General features: G+C 45.3%; 1 protein-coding gene across 3 annotated transcripts in view; it reads right to left on the bottom strand.

The window, feature by feature from the left end:
* EVC2 (EvC ciliary complex subunit 2) overlaps window positions 1–22099 on the bottom strand; it is a 145843-nt gene that overhangs the window by 59721 nt on the left and 64023 nt on the right. For all 3 annotated transcript variants that reach the window (XM_032632678.1, XM_032632680.1, XM_032632679.1), the window contains 2 exons: window positions 8497–8821; window positions 1965–2204 (listed from right to left, as the gene is read on the bottom strand). In XM_032632678.1, coding sequence (XP_032488569.1) covers window positions 1965–2204; window positions 8497–8821 — 565 coding nt within the window. The remainder of the gene's footprint in view (window positions 1–1964; window positions 2205–8496; window positions 8822–22099) is intronic.

The raw sequence follows: 22099 nt of genomic DNA, 5'->3' as shown, positions 1-22099 counted from the left end.
TCTCTCAGGCATCCTTCACCCACGCGCACAGTCACACCTGTGGCGCTCCCCAAACACAGCACCAGGACAGGTGCTGAAGTTCTGGGATAAATTAGCCACCGGCTCTGACCCCAGGACTCCCACACTCATGGAGGACACGAGATGAGCCTGGTCACAGAATAGCACGAAGTTCCTATAACATACAAAATGCATAAGAACCCAAGCAAGCACAAGAGAGTAATAATAGCCTTGCATATACTGGGTGTTTTTGCTGGGTCTGGCATTGGGCCCAGAGCATTTCTCATCTTTTGTAACTTAATTTAGGGACAGGATACTATTATTCCCATTTCACAGATGAGGAAACTGAGTCCATATCACACAGCTGGTAAATGACTGAGCAGGGATTTGAACTCAGCCATCTAATTCCAGGGCCTGTGTTTTAACTTCATAATAGGCTGTCTCCCAAATCCAGCTTCAACCAGTAGCATAATAATTAGACCAGCAGTAATTAAACCCACGGTAATTAAAACATCAGCCTCAGTGTACTATCCCACTGACTGGCTCTGCTGTCTTTTTTCCATCTGGGGAAATACTGTCCATGCAGTGGGTTACCCGAAAGTTCAACATTTTGTTCAATAAGAAACGTATGATGTTTTTCTTTCCACACAAAAGCTATAATCTCTCCAGGTCCAACACCTATGGATTTGCACTCTCCTGACAGTGAAAAGCAGAATGGTCGGTGGGATGTGGCCAAATGCCAGCTTCTCTCTGAGAGCTCCTGGCAGCAGAATCAATACAGCAGGAACACTGGTGACATTTCTATCCTCTGCGGAGCTGGATCACGTGAGTCAGCTGACCTGAGCCCTTGACGTCGGGAAGCTCAGAGTCGGCATCCTCAAATACTAATCTGTCTGTGCCTTGGGACTGTCACCAGGGCTGTTACTTTTTTGTCCCCAGTATTATTAACAATAACACGTGTTCTTTCCAACATGGAGAGTCAGCCACAGCTTACCACGAGGAGCGGGCAAAACGACAGCAAAATCTGTTAATCCCTAAGCGATGCTGTGGGGTCTGAATACCTACCCAGGACTTTATTTACTCTCCTAAAGTTTTACTGGGAAAAACCAAGAGCAAAACGGAGAGGCTGGCTGGCTCTCTTCATGCCAAGAGTGCCTTCTGACAGCGGTCCTCTCTTTCCAAAAGGCTCACGAGGGCCGCCTGGTCTCCTCCTGGGACAGCCCTGATCTGTTGCAGCTCTCACTCACGAAGCCCGTGCCAGGACCAGAAATCTGGTGCATTACTGCACACCAGTGATGCACTGTGTGTACAGGCACAGGTAAAATGCCTCAGGCAGGCCTCATAAAAATAGTGACAGTCTCATAAACTACTTTCACAGTCATCTAGGAATTTATTCAGTCTGGGTTAATGACACTCACACTCAAGCTTACATGCAAAAACACCCACAAATTCACCCAAGAATATCGAGACAGAGATCATAAACCCTATGCATACATCGCCACACACACATGCACACACATACATATATGCACATATATATTTATATTTTTAACCACTATATATATTAAACATATATTGTGCCAAGCACTGGCTTTCCATGAATTAGATCATGAAATTTCCATCATGCCCCTTTTAGTGTGGGGACTCTATTACCCCCATTTTACAGGTGAGGCAACTGAGTCTCAGAGAAGTTAGGCAATTTGCTTAAATTCTCAGAGCTGATGGGTAGTGGAACTGGAATGCAAGTCCACGTGAGCCTGAGTCTAAGGCCTGTGCTTCAAGCCCCCGTTTGCCCTGCTTACTGGAAACTCAGCCGCCGCATCAAGAGGTCGAAGGAAGACAGCGTTAGTTCACTGGAACCCAGCACAAAGGAAGAGACAGGACTTAGCTCAGAAAGAGGAGAAATTTACTGAAACAGTTCAGGAAAATGACTCCTCCATCAGAGAGAGCCGCATTTGAGGCATTACCTGTATTTTAGAGTAATCTTGCAGCAGCATTTTCGCTGCCTCTGGCTTCAGTTCCCCTTTGAAAATAGCACTTTTTATCTGGGTAAAAAAGATACCGTGCAGTTCATTCCTCTGGAAAATGGCCAGCTGCCTGTGGGCCTTGGCAAAGTCTTCCTCCTGCTGCAGAGCAAGGGACCTCCTCAGGTGCTCCTGTTCTAGGCCATGGAGGGTCCGCAGGAGGCTGCTGCATTCGATAGCGGACTGTGGAGGAGAGGGGGGCACGTGGGAGGTGACACACTGGTCAGGCATGCAAGGCACATGTGTGCAACATGCCAGCACACACGTGTACATACGTGCACATGTACACACACGCATGCACGCACAGCACACATGCACGCACCAACACACATGTGCACAGTGCATATAAATGCACATACAGGCACACACATGCACACACATGCACACAGAGGACACATACGTGTACCATCAGCATACACAGTGCATATCAATGCACACAGCAGTAATGCACATACACGCACACACATGCAGGCACGTGCAAGGCACATACACATACGCTCAGCACACAGACATGCACCAACACACATGTGCACACATACACATGCACAGTGCATATAAATGCACACAGCAACAAACAATGCGCATACATGCACAAAGATACAGGCACACACAGCAACACAAATACAGCGCACGCATGTGCACACCCACATGGAACACACACATGTATACACACAGGCATACACACACACTGAATCCCAAATTTGCCATGAGGAAGCTGCTAAACTCTGGGAAATGCTGTTGTAACCTGTCCTCCCTGTTATCTTAACGTTTTCCAGAACCATCTCAAAGAAAAAAATTCACAAGAGTGGAAATTTTCAAATCAAACTGCCTGAAAATAGCCCGCAAAATGGAAACATCAATGGACTGTTCTGTTAGGCTCTCAAGCTTATTTCCATCATCTTTCATCCTTAACTTCGATGAAGAGAAAGATACGAGTAATCAGGCCCAAGCTGATAACATTTGCGTTAAAAGGGAGGCAAAGGGGAAGTAGGAAGTGGATCCTGGGGTGCCTCCACTTTATGTGGTCCAGAGGGAGGGCAGCAGCGGGGAGACACGCCTTCACTAAGTCCCTGATGCCTCTGCACTCCCATTACCTCAAAAGACTCATGCTGCAGGAGGGTGTCTTAGTCATTCCACGTGCAGAGGCGGAATTCTAAGAAGCCCCCAAGATTCCTGGCCCCCCGGTGTAAGACGTCACAGAAATCCCCTCCCTCTGAGTGTGGACATAAACTTTGAATATGATGGGACTGTCACTCCAATGGTCAGATTATTATGTGGCAAAGCTGAAGGGGTCTTCTCTTCTGGAGAGAAGTAGTTATTCACAGCTGACTTGATCTAAATTACAGAATGCAAGTCACCCACAATGAGGGTGTTGGGCCCCTGGCTCTGGGCATCACAGGGATGCTCTGCTACCAGGGGAGTAGCAGGTGCCCAGGTAGGTCCATTCATCCATGAAAGTGACCTTCTATTTTGACAGTATGGAATTCGACAAGCTCCAAACCTCCATTTATTTTAATTAATAGGAATGAAACAGGGGTGAAATCCATTTAACTCCTCACAGCCAGGACAAAAAGCAAGCACACAGCACACGTGCACGCACACACACACACACACACAAGCGTACACACGTGCTTGAGTGTGTGCCTGCAAATCCTAAAACGTAATCTGTCCTTGCTTAGAATAGTATTTCTGAAGAATAAGGCATGAGGAAATGATGTGTTTGTGTCATAGTGAAATGCTCCTTAAAATAACTTTTGATGGGAGTCCCCCCATTTCCATGTATACTGCCCTCCTAAGGGGGTCCAGAGACCCACAGAAACGTGTTCATCCCCTGCTCTAGTTCAATCCTTCTGTGGCACAGATGAGAAGACTAAACCCTAAAGCAGGGGACACCACGGAGGCCTGCCAAGCAGGGGAGGTCATGTGAGGTAGCCTGGGAATTACTGTACTAGGGGGCATTGGGGACTGGGGTAAAGTAGAGAGAGCGAGCCCTGCTTACGGGGTCAGCCACTGCTCAGCCCACCAAAGGGGGCTCTGTAGGGCTATGCACCTGGTGTGGCCATATCTTTCCATTTTTTTAAGAGAAGCTGAAAGTCTGGATTTCCTATCCACAATTTTATATTTTAAATATTGGCAACAAATGTGCATTTTGAAAGGTACGTTAAAATAATGGTCACTCAGCCCCAGCTCCCTATTGAACTTTCCACTAAAATAGACTTCTCAGAGAAATGAGGCATGTTTATCCTTCAGCTTAAAATGCCTAAAAAAGCAACTTGCATGGAGAGATTGGGAGGCCTGGGTCAGGATAGGGAACTTCAATCCTGGCTCGAGAATCGCAGGCCTGTGCCAGGCTGTTCTGACAACTGCTCTTCGCGCTGACTCTAGGCCATCAAAAATGTGAAATCGTGTCAGGAAATTATGACTGTACTAAATGACACTCCCTCTACTCAAGTTAGCAAGCTGGGCAAATCGTGAAAATGTTTTATAGAAATAAAACCCCCAGAGATGGTTCCAGTGTAAGAGTTCTTGCCCTTAAGGCATCTTTTCCTTTAAGACACACTCAAAGGAGTTAGGAAGCCTCCGGCAGCTCAGGGCAGGATGCGCTGCTGCTGCCTCTTCTCCAAGTAGGTGGGAAGCACGTGGATCTGGAAGAGGTCCCCCTATAAAGTACACACGCTGAATGGCCAGTGGCTGCTTGCAGGAAGCTGGGCAAGACACTTCCCCTCTGGGCTTCTGTTTCTCCAACTTGAACTGGAAAGATTTCACATCCTGACTGTTTTATGTCGTGGGCTTCTTTAAAGATTACACTAAATAATGAGACTGGATAGAACAGGGCTGACACTGCCAAGCATCGGTCTAAGTACTAAACAAGTATTGACAGTCCTATATGACAGGCATCATTATCGTCAGTTTAAGGATGGGGAAACCGAGACCCAAGGAGCCTGAACAGTGCACCTTCTGGAGGAACAAAGTGAGATCTAAACCTAAGCCACCTGCCTTCAGAGTCTATATTTGCCACTACCCTTAAGAGCTTCTCCATGCAGAAACACTTTACAGACTGTACGGGATCATACAGATGTTTAAACGTGAACAGATTTCACTGCTATACTAATTACTGGAATTCCTAAACTTTACTCAAAAAAACTGATACTCCTCATTTAGCTTTTTTTTAAAAAAACAAAACAAAAAACTAATTCTTGGAGGAATAATACGGCCAAAATATTTTCATGCATTTTATTTAAAGATGACTACAATAAATGAATAGATGACGAAGTCATTCTAAGATGGAATGACTTGCACAGACTGGAAGGGAAATAGCTCTGTTAACTTTTGCAGCTTTAGGCTATTTTTGGAAGTGGATTTGCTCAAATAAGGAGACTTCTCTCTGGACAGGGTGGCCTGGGGGATCCATAGAGATGGTGCCACCCACCCTGAGCCCGGCACAGAGCGAGCAGGAGAACACTGTGTGTCACCCCTTCTCCATGCCCCCAACAACCAGTGTAAATAATGAGCAAACACTTAAAACTGCGCTGCCGCGGGCAGTCTTTGCAACAAAAGCATCGCAAAGGCAGAAGGCCACCAGGATTACGATGCACTGTTGCGTGAGGGTGGCCGTGAGGCTTGATGGTCGGGGCGAGCTGCCTGGGTGTGTGTCTTGGTCCACCCACGTGTCCTCAGGCAGGTGACCTTCTCCCATCTGTTTCCTCACCTGTGAATGTGGGAGCCTATCAATTCCCACTTCACTGAGTGGGTGTGAATATTTGAAGAGAAGGTCCAGGTGATGTGCTCTGAAAAATTCCTGGCCTTCAGTAAATGCTAAGTGTGAGAGCGTTTAATGACATCTGTGATGGTAAGTGGAAACAACCATGATAGAAGGTTCAATGAACCGCATAAACTTTACTCTGTAAAAAAAAAATATATGTAAAAATAAAGCAAAAGGTTTATGCTGAAAGCCGAGGACAGGAGTGGGGTCCCCTTAGCATAGTGGTGTCTCCAGGCTCAGACACACAGCAGGAACTCAACAAACAGGCTGAACGAATGTTTGTCTACTGTCGACTGGTGGAATGTGTTTCAATTTTTTTCTGGGTTTTTCCTTTTATGCTTTGGAGCTGGAGTTGGCAGACTTTCAGTAAAGGCCAGATAAATATTTTAGGCTTTGCAGGACACATCAGGGTTCTGTCACATATTCTTTTTTTGTTTTTACTTTTTACAATCCTTTAAAAATGTAAAAACCATTCTCAACTCAAGGGCCAGAAAAAACAGGCTGGGCAGGATTGGACTCATGGGTCCCAGTTTGCCGACCTCTGCTTCTGAGTACTTTCCAAGCCTCCCTCATTGAATGCGTATTATTTTTATCAGAAAAAAAAAAATATAACAAATTGAGGAAATAAGAGAGAGAGAGAGAATGAGACTGTTTGGGGCTGAAACAGTGAACAGTGTATTTAACACATTCTTTTAAAGTGCTGAACTCAAGGAAGCACAGTGCTGACCTGTGCAATCATGGATGGAGATCAGAGAGTGGGGCCAGCCAGGGGAACAGTGGTGGGCTGAACGTTGGCCCCTCTCCAAAAAGATACATCCACATCGTAATCCCAGAACCTATGAACATGACCTTATTCGGAATAAGGGTCTTTGCAGATAATAATACAGGATCATTTAGCTAGGTCCTAAATCAAAAGATGAGTGTCCTTAAAAGAGACAGAAGTGGAGGTGACAGGGTCATGGGCCATGTGAAGACCAAGGTCAAGATTGGAGAGATGGGGCTTCCCTGGTGGCGCAGTGGTTGAGAGTCCGCCTGCCGATGCAGGGGACGCGGGTTCGTGCCCCGGTCCGGGAAGATCCCACATGCCGCAGAGCGGCTGGGCCCGTGAGCCATGGCCGCTGAGCCTGTGCGTCCGGAGCCTGTGCTCCGCAACGGGAGAGGCCACAACAGTGAGAAGCCCGCGTACGGAAAAAAAAAAAAAAAAAAGATTGGAGGGATGCAGCCACAAGCTAAGGAATGCTTGGAGCCACCAGAAGCTGGCAGAGGCAAGGAAGGATTCTCCCCAAGAGATTTCAGAAGGGCCATGCCTGGCTGACACCTTGATTTTGGACTTCTGGCCTCCAGAACTGTGAGAGAATAAATTTCTATTGTTTTAAGCCACGAAGTCTGTGGTCATTTGTTACAGCAGCTACAGGAAATCCATACAGGAGCCAAACCGAAAATAAGCCACACCCTAAAATGAGATGTGTGTTGAGGCGAGGGGACCCCAGCTGCAGGGGAGTGGCTGGGGGTGAGACAGCGTGAATCGCACCTCTCTGCTTTAGTGCCCAGCCCGTAGTCTGGCCACAGGTGACCGACCATCTGAGAGCCAGGCGCTGTCACCCTGAGAGCTCTCTACTCTCTCCCAGAGGATTTCTGTGCACGGCTGCCAGTCTGCAGAATGGAGGTTAGGAGTTCAGAAGCTCGTTCCTAAGATGTTAGACCTCCCTAGGATGATAAATTTTCAGAACAGGTTATGTGGGCTCAAGTCACCAGAGGGAACCAGCCATCTCTTCCATGGAGGAAGGTAGAAATCAGACTGGATTTGGTGCGCCTGGGAAAAAACTCTGGCGTGATTCCTTTCAAGATGGAAACTGACACTCTCTTAGGAAAATGAGAGCTGATCTCCGATCACCAGAGACCAGCCCTGGGAAGGCCGAGAGGTCAGAACTCCCAGAACTGGGCACTGTGCACGAGAGCCTACTGCAGCCCACACCCGGGGCTCCTTTCCTGCATTACTTCTGCCAGCCGCTCTGAGAGGGGGGCGCCCTCGGCCTTGACTCACAGACTTAGAGAGGCTAGTTAAGGCCTTCCGGAGCTGAGCTGGAGTGTACTAGAATATGAGTCCAGGTTTCTCTGGCTCCAGAGCCCGTGCTGGAGAGAACTTAGTGCGGTGCAGTCCAGACGGACACACTGACATCACACTGACATCACAACCCCCCTGAGCTGTGCTCTTGTGGACATGCTTTTCTGTGAATGAAGCCATTCTACCTGTCCCATGACACCCCACAGCACTGTGAACGTACCTCTATTACAACATGGCTGAACGAATTCACATGTGTTATATGCGAGAATCCTTCATTAGACTGTGAACTTCTCAAATGCAAGAACCATGTCTCAGTGCTCTCTGTACCTTCACTGCCTAGACAGTAGTGATCAGTAAATGCTTTCTAAATGAATTCTGGATGGATGGATGGAAGTGTAGATGGGCAGGTGGATAGAAGGGTGGTAGGCGGATGGATGGATGGGTTGGAGTTTGGATGAATGGATGCATGGATGGGTGGTGAGTGAATAAATGGATGGATGGATGAGTACATGGACAGATAGATGGAAGGGTGGTAGGTGGGGAGAATGGATGGATGAATGGGCAGGTAGATGTATGTATGGATGGATGGATGGATAAATGATGAAGGAGGGAGGCAAATGAAAGCCTTCCTTTCAAAGTTGCCTTACCCTCTCACTAACACGTTTCAGCACCTCTTCTGCTTCCTCCATTGCTGCCATCTCCCTCTGGTACTGGCTTTCTGTCTTCTTTCTTGTTTCTAGGTCACACTCAGCTGTCAAGGCCACCATCTTCCGATCATACTCGTCTTGAATTTCTTTCTCCAGCAACAGAAACTGCTTTTTGAAAACAGCACCCATCCTCCTCTCTACCTGAGGGGAGAGATGGCCACTGCTGGTCAGATTTTTCAGTAGAAAAGCAATGATGTCTTTGCTGATTTGGGTTCGACAAGCTTCCAGATCTGAGTCTGCCCGATTCAGGGTTGCAATTTCCAGCCTGGGAAACACAAAGGTCAAAAGAATTCCATTACATAAAATCACAGCAGAAACCAAAGGTCCCTCAGAGCTCTGAGGTTTTAACTTATTTGTAAAGTAAGGTCTTTCTTTTCCTTTCTTCTCTTCCTTTTCTCCCTCTCTTCTGCTCCATCCAGTTATTGAAGGACAGTGACTAAATTAGCAGAATATTATTTAGTAAATTTGCAGGGTACCATGTTGGAAACTACAAGGAATATAATTAATATAAGACATGGTCTTTGTCAACAGGCAACAAGTCAACAAAAACAAGAAGACCAGGAGAAAAATGGTTAAATATTTGGAGGATTTGAAAAATTAGGTTCATTTTACTTTTTTCCAATTAAAAATTAATTTATAGATATGTCAAGTAAATGTAATGTAATACCCTGGATGGAATCCTGGAACAGAAAAAGGACATTAAGTAAAAACTAGGGAAATCTGAATGAGTATGGACTTTAGTTAATAATAATGTATCAGTATTGGGTCATTAATTTTAACAAATGTACCATAGTAATAGAAGATTTTAATAACAGGGGAAAGTATGTACAGGGTATGTAGGAACTCTCTGTACTATTTTCTCAATTGTTCTGTAAATCTAAAACTGCTCTAAAAATGAAATCTACTCAAGAAATATTTGTGAGATACTTCACAGAGTCACAGGTTCTAAAACTTGATTGTAATGCTGTAATGGTGGTTGTACAGCTATATATATTTACACATATATATCAGACTGTACTCTTAATGTGGGTGAATTTTATGGTTTGTTGGTTATACCTTTATAAAACTATTACAAGATGCACAGGACAAGACTATGTCTATGATAGAAAAATCTGGAAAATAAACACAGAAAAAGACTTCATTCACTGTAGGTCTATCACCCAGTCAGAACCAATGGAGGTATTTTGCTGTATTTGCTTCCAGTTTTTTTTTTGTCTACACATATTTTCCCCATGGATGTATATTGTTTACATAGATGCAAGTATAGTTTTGTCCTGTTTTCAATTAATGTTGTAACAGGCATCTTCCAGTTGTATTTAAAAACTGTAAAAGTTTCCTATGATGGTTGCAAAATACTTCATGATGTGGTGTACCATGATTCAATTAACCATTCTTCTAGTGGTGCACATTTGGGTTACTTGCAAAATTCAAAGTCTAAGATAACCTGAAGTGAACATCTTTGTAAAGAGTTTTTGATATTCACAATGATTTTTTCAGTATGATTTCTACAAAGGGAATCACTGGGTCAAATGCTAGCAATATTTTAAGCCTCTTAGGGCATCCTGCCAAACTGCTTTCCAGAAGTTCCCCAGCAATGCAGTAGGATCCTTATTTCACCCCTCCCTGTAAAATGTTTAAATATATTTAATAATTTGATAGGAGAAAATGGCATCTGACTGTAAAAATATAAGGGTTTTAAGAAGACTTTATTATGGGGCTTCCCCGGTGGCACAGTGATTAAGAATCCACCTGCCAATGCAGGGGACATGGGTTCAAGCCCTGGTCCAGAAAGATCCCACCTGCCGCGGAGCAACTAAGCCCATAGGCCACAACTACTTAGCCTGCGCTCTAGAGCACGCAAGCCACAACTACTGAGCCCGTGTGCCACAACTACTGAAGCCCGTGCACCTAGAGCCCATGCTCTGCAACAAGAGAAGCCACTGCAATGAGAAGCCCGCGCACCGCAACAAAGAGTAGCCCCTGCTCACCACAACTAGAGAAAGCCCATGCACAGCAACAAAGACCCAATGCAGCCAAAAATAAATAAATAAAATAAATTAAAAAATTAAAAACTTATGAAAAGAAAAATAAGAAAACTTTATTATGGAAATTTTCAGGCACTTAAAGTAGGTAGAATAATCAGACTCCCAATGTAATCATTACTCAACTTGGAAAACTGTCAATATTTGCCAATCTTGTTTTAGTTACTCCCTTCAAAGTTTGCTTAGCTGGGCTTCCCTGGTGGCGCAGTGGTTGAGAGTCCGCCTGCCGATGCAGGGGACACGGTTTCGCGCCCCGGTCCGGGAAGATCCCACATGCCACGGAGCGGCTGGGCCCGTCAGCCATGGCCGCTGAGCCTGCGCGTCCGGAGCCTGTGCTCCGCAACGGGAGAGGCCACAACAGTGAGAGGTCCGTGTACCGCAAAAAAAAAAAAAAGTTTGCTTAGCATTTTAAAGCAAACCCCAGATTTTTCATTTTACCTTTAATTTCCTCAGTATGCATCGTTAACTGTCAACTGTATATATATATATATATATATATATATATATATATACACACACACACACACACACGTGCATATGTATGTCTATATATGTGTATATATGTGTTTATGTATATCAGTTTTGCCTAACCTTGATGTCATTATCATATTCAATACCATTTAACCATATCATATTTAAAGTGTTAAACAATAATTCCAATAATTAATATCAGTTATTATTCAGACTACCTCAAGTGTCCCAAAATAATTTTTACAGTTGAAAGTTTAATTCAAGAACCAAACAAAATCCCACAATGTTGACTAAGTCCACTTTATTCTATATCATTCTGCCCTTCCTTTTTTTTTTTTTTTTTTGCGGTACGCGGGCTTCTCACTGTTGTGGCCTCTCCCGTTGCGGAGCACAGGCTCCGGACGCGCAGGCTCAGCGGCCATGGCTCACAGGCCCAGCCGCTCCGTGGCATGTGGGATCTTCCCGGACCGGGGCACGAACACCTGTATCGGCAGGCAGACTCTCAACCACTGCGCCACCAGAGAAGCCCTCTGCCCTTCCATTTTCCCTTCCATGATTTGTTGGGGAAACCTGGTCATTCATCCTGCAGAATGTCCCACATTCTGGACTTGGCTGATTGCTTCCAAAGGATGTCATTGTTCCTCTATCCCTTGTATTTCCACAAACTACTAGTTAGATCTAAGGTCTTGATTAGAGTCAGATTAAATTTGTTTTTTTAAAATGTACCATAAGTAGTACCGTGTGCTTCCTGTAGGATCATACAACGGGTAAATACTAAGATGGATCACAAGTTCAAGTGGTGCGAGCATGATCCCTATATTATGAAACTCCCTATCTACCTTTCACCTAATGGTTTTAGTATACATTGTAATTGTTACCTAGATCCATGATATCACTAGGGGTTGAAAAATCACACTTTCTAATTCTATCATTTCTTCTGTATTTTTTTAAGCTGGAATTCTTCACAAAGAACTTTCTTTCCTCAATAATGCAGTTACTCTGACATAAAGCTTATAATTATGATAGATGTTTGACTCTTTGCTAGTTAAAGAGCTGGTATCATAGCAACCTCCCATGGTGACAAATGAGTTGGGGTCTGTTTGTTCATTGGTTTATTTGCTTGTTTAGGTATGAGAGCAAAAGGTTAATAAAACTTTTTCCAACTTCCTGAGAATCTGAGCTTTGGCTTTTACCTGAAAACTTCAGAAGGACAAGAACATCAAATGTCACAAAAAATGAAACCTGATTGGTAAATTACATCTGGATGGGAGGACCTGTAAATGAACCATAAATCCCTAACAGGGAAGCAGACACTGTGCTTTGAACTTTCCCGAGTGAGGTCATTCTTGGACCTGGGCAGGTCCCTTGTGGAAATGCTGGAAGCCGTGCCCGCGAGTTATTACAAAAGATGCTGGCAACTCTGGGGTATGAAGCATTTAAGCCAGGAATGCTCCCATAGCTGCCTGATGTAGACTGAATCTCCTTGCACTAGAGCTGTGTGACTTGGGGAGAAAATACCTCCTGGACAGCTATCGGTTGCAGTGTGACCTGAGGCAAGGGCACCCACAGAAGACTGTCTAATGCTGCCCTCACAGTGGACACGTACTCTGTGTTCCTGCCCTCGAGCTACACAGAAGGGGTCAAGCGTGGCCTATGGGAGTCTGAAGAGTGCAAATGTTGAGATGAATCTAGGAAGACCCCATGCCTCTGTGTAGAATCACTATGAAATTGTACATATTTGGTGGGTTTCAATCGACTACAGCCATTATTCTTTTTAATGCTCAAATTTTACCACCTTAGATCAAAATGTCTCCCGTGTCCTTTAGACCAAATTAATATAGTTTTAAACAACAGCTCGTTCATTTCATTCTTTCATTTCCTCTACAGGTACTTACTGAACATGGCATGTGCGGAGAGTGTTTGCAGGTTACAAAGCAAGGAAAAAGCAAAAAGATGCCTTCAGGTGGTGTGTGCATGGTTAAATATCCAAGGAACCAAACCAACCATGTTCCACAGTCTCAGAAAAGAATTACTTCTCTACTGGGACAGACAAAATAGATTTCACACCTTTAATGAAGCTTTTTGTGGTAGACAAAATAATGCCCCCGGCAAAGATGTTCATGTCCTAATCCCCAGAGGCTGTGAATCTGTTAGGTGACATGGTAAAGGAGAAATAAGGTTGCAGATGGGAACTAAGGCTGCTAATCAACCCACCTTACACCAGAGATTGATAACAAGGTCTTTAAAAGTGGAAGAGGGAGGTAGAAGAGGAATGGGAATCAGAGGGAGATTCGATGAAGGAAGCGGGGGTAGGGAGGTAGGAGTGATGGAATCATCAGCTTTGAAGGTGGAGGAAGGGGTCACGAGCCTCGGAATGTAGGCAGCTTCAAGAGGATGGATAAGGCAACGAAATGGATTCTCCCCTACAGTTGACATCTTGAGTTTTCCTAGCGAGGCCCATGTTGGACTTCGATGTCCAGAACTGTAAGATAATACATTTGTGTTGTTTTAAGCCACCAAGTTTGTGGTCACTTGTTACAGCTGGATATGAAACTCATACACCTTATCTGACTCACTCCATCCATCATTCATTCATTCATTCATTTATTAACTTGTATTAGAAAATGGGTGGCTGCCTATTGGGTAAACTGCAAGTGCTTTGCCAGGTACATGGGGACTGAAATGAACAGGAGGACATTTCCATAAGTTCTCTGCTGTTAAATCGCGTCCTAGCTTAAGCAAGCTGGGTAAAGGACTCGGCTTCCCCACCGCACAATGGGGACCATCCTCATAGGTAGTTGTTCAGGGCTAAAAGAGATAAGATATAGAAAATACACGGTGCGGAGTCCGGCATTTTGTTGTTTCTAAATACAGTCGTTTCCTTATTCTTTTCTATTCTCTCTCCCAGGAAATTGGTGGCAGAAGAGTCGGTCCTCACAGCTCACCCTTCCCGATCCCCTGGGAACACAAGCTCACAGGCACTTTCTGTTTTAATAGTATTAATGTTAATCACCATGGATAAACTCCCAGAAGTAACAATAAAACTGTCAGGGTGTTCCAAAGCCACAAAAGAAAGAAAAATGTCCCTTTAGACCAATTAAAATAGCATGCAATTAATGAAGGTGTCATCTGTTAATTTCCCAACCAGCCACAGAAGAACTAAATGCCTATTAAGAATGCATAGTTTGCATACAGGATTGGATCCACTGGTAAAATCCTCATCACCCCCTATGGTACTTTTAATTATTTAGACAACAATGAAATACACATATTTTCCCACTCCCCGTCCCCTCCAAAAGTCCCTAATGCCTCCATGAAACGAAGACATTTTGAGTTGCACAGGCTGGACTGGGATTCTTCATCTTCTTTACTACTTCAACCAGTTGGCAAAGTTAGCAAGATTCAAACGCTTCTTTCCTAGAGACCATTTAATTTTTTCAGGTCACAAAAGTGTCAGCTTTTGTCACTGTACTTTAGAGAGGAATGTACTTACTCTGGCCAGTTTTGCTGCATATACATCCCGTACAAGCCATAGCCCTCTTATAAATGAGTGATTTCACATGGGAGTTAGAACAATGACCAGCACAGAGGGAGCACTTCATAAATATAAGCCATTAAAATGTATTAGTGGCTTTCCCACGATAACATCTTTGCAAACGAAATGGCACAGCTTAACTTATCCAAGAACTGATTAATAATTTGCGTAGCTACTGATGATACAAAAGAAACAAAGACATAGGTGTCTCTTTCCTTATTTATTTTGTATAAAAATGCATCAAGTTCTCACCAAATGGCAAGCAAGGTGTCAGAAAGAAACTACAGTAGGATTTGATACAGAAGGCAGTAGGTGTTCTCCTGAATGAGAAAGAGGACTCATTAACATGGAGGGTAATTCATTCAGAGTGAAAATGAAATGGCCATGGCCATTTTTTATAATACAAATCTCCATGTTGGCTGATGTAAGCATAACAGACCCACAAAAACCAACTGAGTATTAGTGAAATCAAAATTTTCCTCATAGGAGCCAATTTCCATGGCATCTTACTGCAGCAAGATTCCATGTAGAGACCATAAATCATATTTATATCCAATCGATTTGAGGGCCTGGACAATAAGAATTCAGGGGAAAATACCTCCTGGGTATCCTCACTGTCAAAACTGTAATGGCAGGTTAAATCAGAGTAAAACTAACTACTGTGTGTGCGTGAAACACTGGTTGAAGTTATGATAAACCCTAAATTTTTTAGTTTGGTATAAACTCAAGTAGATTGTCAGATCCAGGGTCAGCATCCTTGTCTTTGACTTTTTCCTCTTAAAGATCTCTTGGTTTAGAAGTCAGCTTGGGCCCTCCCTCTCCAAGCTTGAAGCAGAGGCTCATTAACTCCTTCCATCCTGGCGTTTCCACATCACTGCTCACTCCCCAACCCCTCGGTGGCCAGACCTGACGGGACAGCTCTGGAACAGGCGAAAAATGTAAGGGAGAGTTCCTCTCTCCACTTGGCCGTTTCCCAAGAGATGGTGTTTCACTATGTCTGAAAACATGAGCTCGGGAGTCACGCCAACTTAGCTTCCAATCTCAGCTCCCCCTTAGGCGCTGGGTGACTCAGGTGAGTTATTTGATGTCTCTGATTCTAGATCCCTAGTTGGTTAGTAAGAATATTATCACCCATGTCAAATGAAGGCCACTGAGATGCACATGAAATTATCTACAAAATAGAAACAGACTCACAGACATAGAGACCAGACCTGTGGTTACCAAGGGCAAGGGGGTTGGGGGAGGGAAGGATTGGGAGTTTGGGATTAGAAGATGCAAATTATTATATATAGGATGGATAAACAACAAGGTCCTACTGTATAGCCCCAGGAACTATAGTCGATATCCTGTAATAAATCATAATGGAAAAGAATATGAAAAAGAACATATTTATGTATAACTGAATCGCTTTGCTGTACAGCAGAAATTAATATTGTAAATCAACTATACTTCAATAAAATACGTTCTTAAAAAAATGAAGGTCATTGAGAGGATTAATAGTGCCTTTTATGCACAGGCTTTGTTTTAATAGCTTGATGGATATCAAGCCATTTAATCCCCATGGTGATCTTATAAGGTAGGTGAAGAAACTGAGACACAGAAAAAGTACCTTGTTGAAAGTCACAATGCTATTAGGTGGCAGAACTGGGATTTGAAGCCATGACATGTGGCTCCAGAGTCCTGGCTCTATACTCTGCCCCACTGTCTCACACTGACACGCACAAAGCACTTAGCCGGTGCCCGGCACAAAACAGATGCTGGAAAATGTTACTACACATTGTTGTTGCTGTGGTTATGGCCATCAGAGTCTTCCTTGGTGTCATTTTTTTTTTTTAATTTATTTATTTATTTTTGGCTGTGTTGGGTCTTCGTTTCTGTGCGAGGGCTTTCTCTAGTTGTGGCAAGTGGGGGCCACTCTTCATTGCGGTGCGCGGGCCTCTCACTGTCGCAACCTCTCTTGTTGCGGAGCACAGGCTCCAGACACGCAGGCTCAGTAGTTGTGGCTCACGGGCCTAGTTGCTCCAGGGCATGTGGGATCTTCCCAGACCAGGGCTCGAACCCGTGTCCCCTGCATTGGCAGGCAGATTCTCAACCACTGCACCACCAGGGAAGCCCTTGGTGTCATTCTTTATGGCAAAGAAAAGAAAATTTGAAGGGAACATAAACAGATGGATAGATGGATGGAGAAGTGGAGAGATGAATGTTACATAAATAGATTACATTTGAAATTCTTATTTGTATAGCTGGATCTTGCTCTACCTGGAGATTAGATGACAGTGATGGGAAACAAAATATAAGGTGGAACATTTAAAGACGGCTTTAGAAATGAGATCAACCTTGGACATCAGCTAAGTCATCTTTCCAACCAACTCCCAGGTGTCCTTATTATCTTTCCTGCAGAAGTCCCCCAGCCACCACTCTGCACACGCATGGTGAGGGGTGCTAACTGCGTCTCTGGGCGGGCTTTCCATCGTGGGAGAGCTCAGTCAGTCAGAATGGTCTTCTTCGTAATCCACTAGAAGCCACCTCCCTAAAATGTCTATTGTTGTTCCAGGTTCCACCATCTTCTTGATGATTTCAGAGGTATCTGGCAATGGTGACCATGTGTACACCATTTCCAATTGTGGGCAGACGACACGGGTTTACCAAGTGCAACAGGAGGCTGGCAAAGCCGGGGTCACTGAAAAGAATGGATTTAGGGTCCGGGATGGACTTGAGGTGAGTGCAGGTGGCTGGTGAAGGCATGGTAACGACCAGGAATCGGGTGGTGAAGGTGAGACGGAAAGAGGGGAGAGGTCTGGGAGAGAGAGGTGAGGGGCCCCAAGGAGAGGCCGTGTCGGGATGACGCCCACAGTTCACCAGGCTGCTTGGTTGCTCACGTGGAACCTTGAATGGGGACTCCTGGTTAAAGATGAGGAGGGCCTTTCAAGGACTACAAGCTGCCTACACTGAGATGGACGACTTACTGGCTTCCTGGAGCTGCTGTAACAGAGTCTCACAAACCAGGTGGCTCAGGACAACAGAAACGTCTTGTGTCACAGATCTGGAGGTCAGAAGTCTGGATCAAGAGGTGGGAAGCTATGCAGGGGGGTTAAGACCCTCAGGAGCATCCTTCAGTCTGTGAGGGCTTGGAGTTGCAGATGAATGGTCCAGGGTAAGAGAGACAGAGGGCTGGAGGGTTTGCAGTTTTACACGGGCCTCGACCCAGAACCAACTAGAGGATGCACGGTTTGGGCACACGGGCCTCCAGCAGAAGCTCTCGAACTATTAGGCATCAGAAGGACCAGAATGACTTCAAGTCATGTTAAGATGCAGATTCCCAGCACTACTCTCAGATTCTGATTCCGAAGAAATGGATTAAGTGCTGTATTGGTTTCCTAGGACTGCCTCATTAACAAAGTACCACAAACCAGGTGGCTTCAAACAGAAATGTATTCTCTTCCACTTCTGGAGGCCAGAGTCTAAAGTCAAGGTGTCCACGGGGTTGGTTCCTTCTGAGGACCATGAAGGAGAATCTGTCCTATACCTCTCTCCCAGCTTCTGGTGTTGTCAGCAAATCTTTGGCATTCCTTGCCTTGTAGAGGCATCACTAGTCTTTACCTCTGTCTTCACATGATGTTCTTCCTTTCTGTTTCTGTGTCCAAATTTCCCTCTTATAAGGACACCAGTCATACTGGCATCTTAATTGTATCTGTAAAGATTCTATTTCCAAATAAAGTCATATTCACTGGTGCTGGGGTTTAGGACTTCAATATATCTTTTTGCAAGGACACAATTCAAGCTCTAACAGCAGCCTCCCAAGAATGGAAGCCCCTCACTGTCAATGAGATATCCAAGTAGAAATGGGTTGACCATCTGTTGGGTGTACTAGAGACAATGGAATGGAGCAGGACCCCATGGTCCTTGCCCTCCATCTGCCTCTTGTCTATAGAAAAACTTTAGCCAAAGAATAAAATTAATCAGAAAGGGCCTCCCTGGTGGCACAGTGATTGAGAGTCCACCTGCTGATGCAGGGGACACGGGTTCGTGCCCCGGTACGGGAAGATCCCACGTGCCGTGGAGCGGCTGGGCCCGTGAGTCATGGCCGCTGAGCCTGCGCGTCCGGAGCCTGTGCTCCACAACTGGAGAGGCCACAGCAGTGAGTGGCCCGTGTACCGCAAAAACAAACAAACGAACAAACAAAAATTAATCAGAGAGTGAGAAATGCAGAAGCAAAGGAAAACAGTCAAACACGACCAAATAACAATAGTTCAGTCATTAAGCAAAGTCAAGGACTTTTAGTTCTTCTTCAAGGGCTATAGATAATATTCTGAGCCATGGCCATATCCTCTGAGCTGTTCTGTAGATACTGAAACCCCCGCCAGGTGGAAGAAGTTAACTACATGATGGTCAGACTGTAGCCGTGACATAAGCTGCCACAATTCTGAGAGCTAGCCTCAAAGAAATGGGAACAAACTGACCCGGAAACTGAAGATGAACTGTAGCTAAAACAGTCAAGATGATGCTGATCAGACAACCGCATGACCAGTTTCCAGATGACTGTCGGAGCTGACTGTGCTGCTTCCGCACGTAGCCCCCTCCCTCCACCTATACACCCCTGAAAATTCCCTTCAAAAGCTCTTGTACACTGATTGTCAGGGGAGAGTTGGCCTTTGGACATGAGTCTGCCTTCTCCCCCGGTTGCTGGCCTCCAAAATAATCAAAACTTTCCTTTCCACCAGCCTTGCCTCTTGAGTACTGGCTTTCAAGCAGCGAGTAGCCGACCTAACTTTTGGTAACAAGAATACTTTTTCCCTGGCCAAGAATTTAGACCAGATGACCTCTAAGATCCTTTGCAGCATCAAAACTCTAAGATTCTATCCTCCCAGGGAAGTAGAAATCACTTTATACTTGATGTTAGCTAACAGATGATCAGCAATTTGTGAAAATGGTTTTCATCCCACATCTGTCCTTTCACTAGTTTATAAGGGTGTACTCTTACATAACCAAGAAAAGCTTATTTTCCCACTCATTGATGCATACATATAAAATGTGCCCTTTGTTGCTCATTTAACCTTCACCACATCCCAACATATCATGACAACCACCTCCAAGGTGTGCCATCCTGGCAGCCTCGAGGGAATGTCCAGCCCCTCATGGGCTCAGCCACCACTGTTTCAGGAGGTGAACGAATTTCTGAGCTTTTTATTGTCACACTTGCAGAGTTAACGATTTTTCACTTTACGTGCACTGGACACAATCACAGCATTAATCCTATTCTTGTTCACTCGTTCACCAACATTTACTGAGCACTTGGGGTGACTTGTCCACTTCTCGGGACTGGTGCTGATTACAGGGCAGACACGTGCTAAGGACAAGGAGATAAAGCTTCACGGTGCCCAGCATGGTGTGGAATCATATATTTTTCCATGTGGTCCTCTGCTGATTGTCTGTCTCCCTCACTAGACTATAAGCCCCGAGGGCCAGGACCCTGCCTGTTGAGCTCACCCTTGCATTTCCAGCCCCTTGCCACCTACTGTAGACTGAACGACTCACGCGTGGGCAGCGGAATAAGGAGTCAGGAGTCACCGAGGAAATGCTGGCCATTTTTGCAAAATACATGAAACTGAGCCGTAGAAAGAAACCATGGGGTTCAGTGGGCAGAATAGAGCCAAGAGCTAAAATGACTGGAAACAGGTGAATCACTTACTGTGAGCCAGGCATCGCCACGCTCAGGTCTGGGTGTGTGGGAGCTCATTAAACCTTCACCATCCCCGTGTTCAGATGAGGACACTGACGCACAGGAAGGTTACGGGTTGTGGTCAAGGTCATTAAATGATTAAATGGTGGAGCCAGGAGTGGGGAAGAACCTTGCAACTCAAGCAGCCCTGCGCTAAGCCCAGGCAACCTCCTCTGCTAACCAGACAAGAAAACACAACTACACCTTCAACGTATGAAATGTTGTCCAACCTCACACATTATAAGAAAAGTGAAAAATTAGAGCTTCAGGGAGGTGCCATGGTTTCCTATCAGACCGACACAGGTAGAAAGATCAGCTGCCCCTAGGACTAGGGTGTGGGAAAGAGAGGATCTCAAACACTGGGGGTGGCAAACTGGTCTGGCCTCTATGGTGGGCAATACCTATTTTTAAAAATACACACTAATGCAGCAACTTGACTTTGAAGAATTCATGCTACAGATGACCTTGCACACGTGCATAAAGACGTCTGTGCTGGACAGGCACCGCCGCACTGTGGGAGGGTGTGGTTAAGACGGTAGACTCTGGGGGCTTCCCTGGCGGTGCAGTGGTTGAAAGTCCGCCTGCTGATGCAGGGGACACGGGTTCGTGCCCCGGTCCGGGAAGATCCCACATGCCGCGGAGCGACTGGACCCGTGAGCCATGGCCGCTGAGCCTGCGCGTCCGGAGCCTGTGCTCTGCAACGGGAGAGGCCACAGCAGTGAGAGGCCTGCGTACAGCAAAAAAAAAAAAAAAGATGGTAGGCTCTGGATGCATGTCCTGACCACACCTCCTACTTGCCTTATGAGCTCTGGAAAGTGACTTAAACTCTCTGGGCTTTAGTTTCCTCATCTGTAAACAGTACTTAGCTCAGAGGCTGCTCTGAAGGGTAAATATGTTAATGTCAATGTCAATAAAACAACCAGATCAGTGTCTCATTCGTATTAAATTCTCCAAAAATTCAGTCATGATTACTGTTATTGGAATATTATGCGGCCACTTAAAAGAGCAAGGTCGCTGTGTAGGTATAGATCTCCAAGACTGCTGCAAAGTGGGAGAAAAGGGAGCAAAACAGTGGGTAAAGTATGTGATTATTTTGCATTTTAATAAAGGAGTATATGTGTAAATATACATCTAGTCATCGATGATCTCCAAAGGGTACATGACATGGGTAATAGACTGCCTTTGCCTCTGGGGATGACAACCAGAGTGCAGGTAATGAGAAGACAATTTGGTTTTTACAGTATGGCCTCTTCTGTCATTCTAGTTCTTGGCCATGTTCATTAGTTACTATTCAAAAAACTGAGTACAGAAACAGAAAAAAAAGCAAACATGGGTGTTATCAGAGTCAGGGACTACGTGTCCCTGCAGGACAGAATGAATTTCTGGGTCGCTTCTGACAACGTCTCTTCTGGCCGCTCTCTGTGGCTGGTGCCAGACCAATGTGGGTAGTGATGTCAAGACGGTGGCCCAGGCCAGGGCCTCCGAAGTCGGCTAGAAGCACCACCACACCCAGAGCACCCAGCCCTACCTGCCAGCACACACAAACTTCCATGAACTAGTGTCCATCACTGCAGCTGACTGATGGCCTGTGCTGGGGAGGGGCCACGTGCCTCTTCCCCCGGCTTACGGCCCTTCCACGTGGAGAAGATCTGGGAGTGGAAGTGACGGAGGACCGAAGCAGGAATCCCCTGCAGTCAGTTTTAGGGAGAGGCCTGCAGTGGGGCTGGCTATGCTTCCAGATAAAAGCCGCATCCTCCAGTCTAGCTCTTCTAAGTA

This window comes from Phocoena sinus, chromosome 5 (assembly GCF_008692025.1).
Source record: "Phocoena sinus isolate mPhoSin1 chromosome 5, mPhoSin1.pri, whole genome shotgun sequence".
In the NCBI taxonomy this organism is placed as follows: Eukaryota; Metazoa; Chordata; class Mammalia; order Artiodactyla; family Phocoenidae; genus Phocoena; species Phocoena sinus.
Note: the sequence above shows the minus strand (reverse complement) of the source record. Positions and strands in the feature narration are given on the sequence as shown.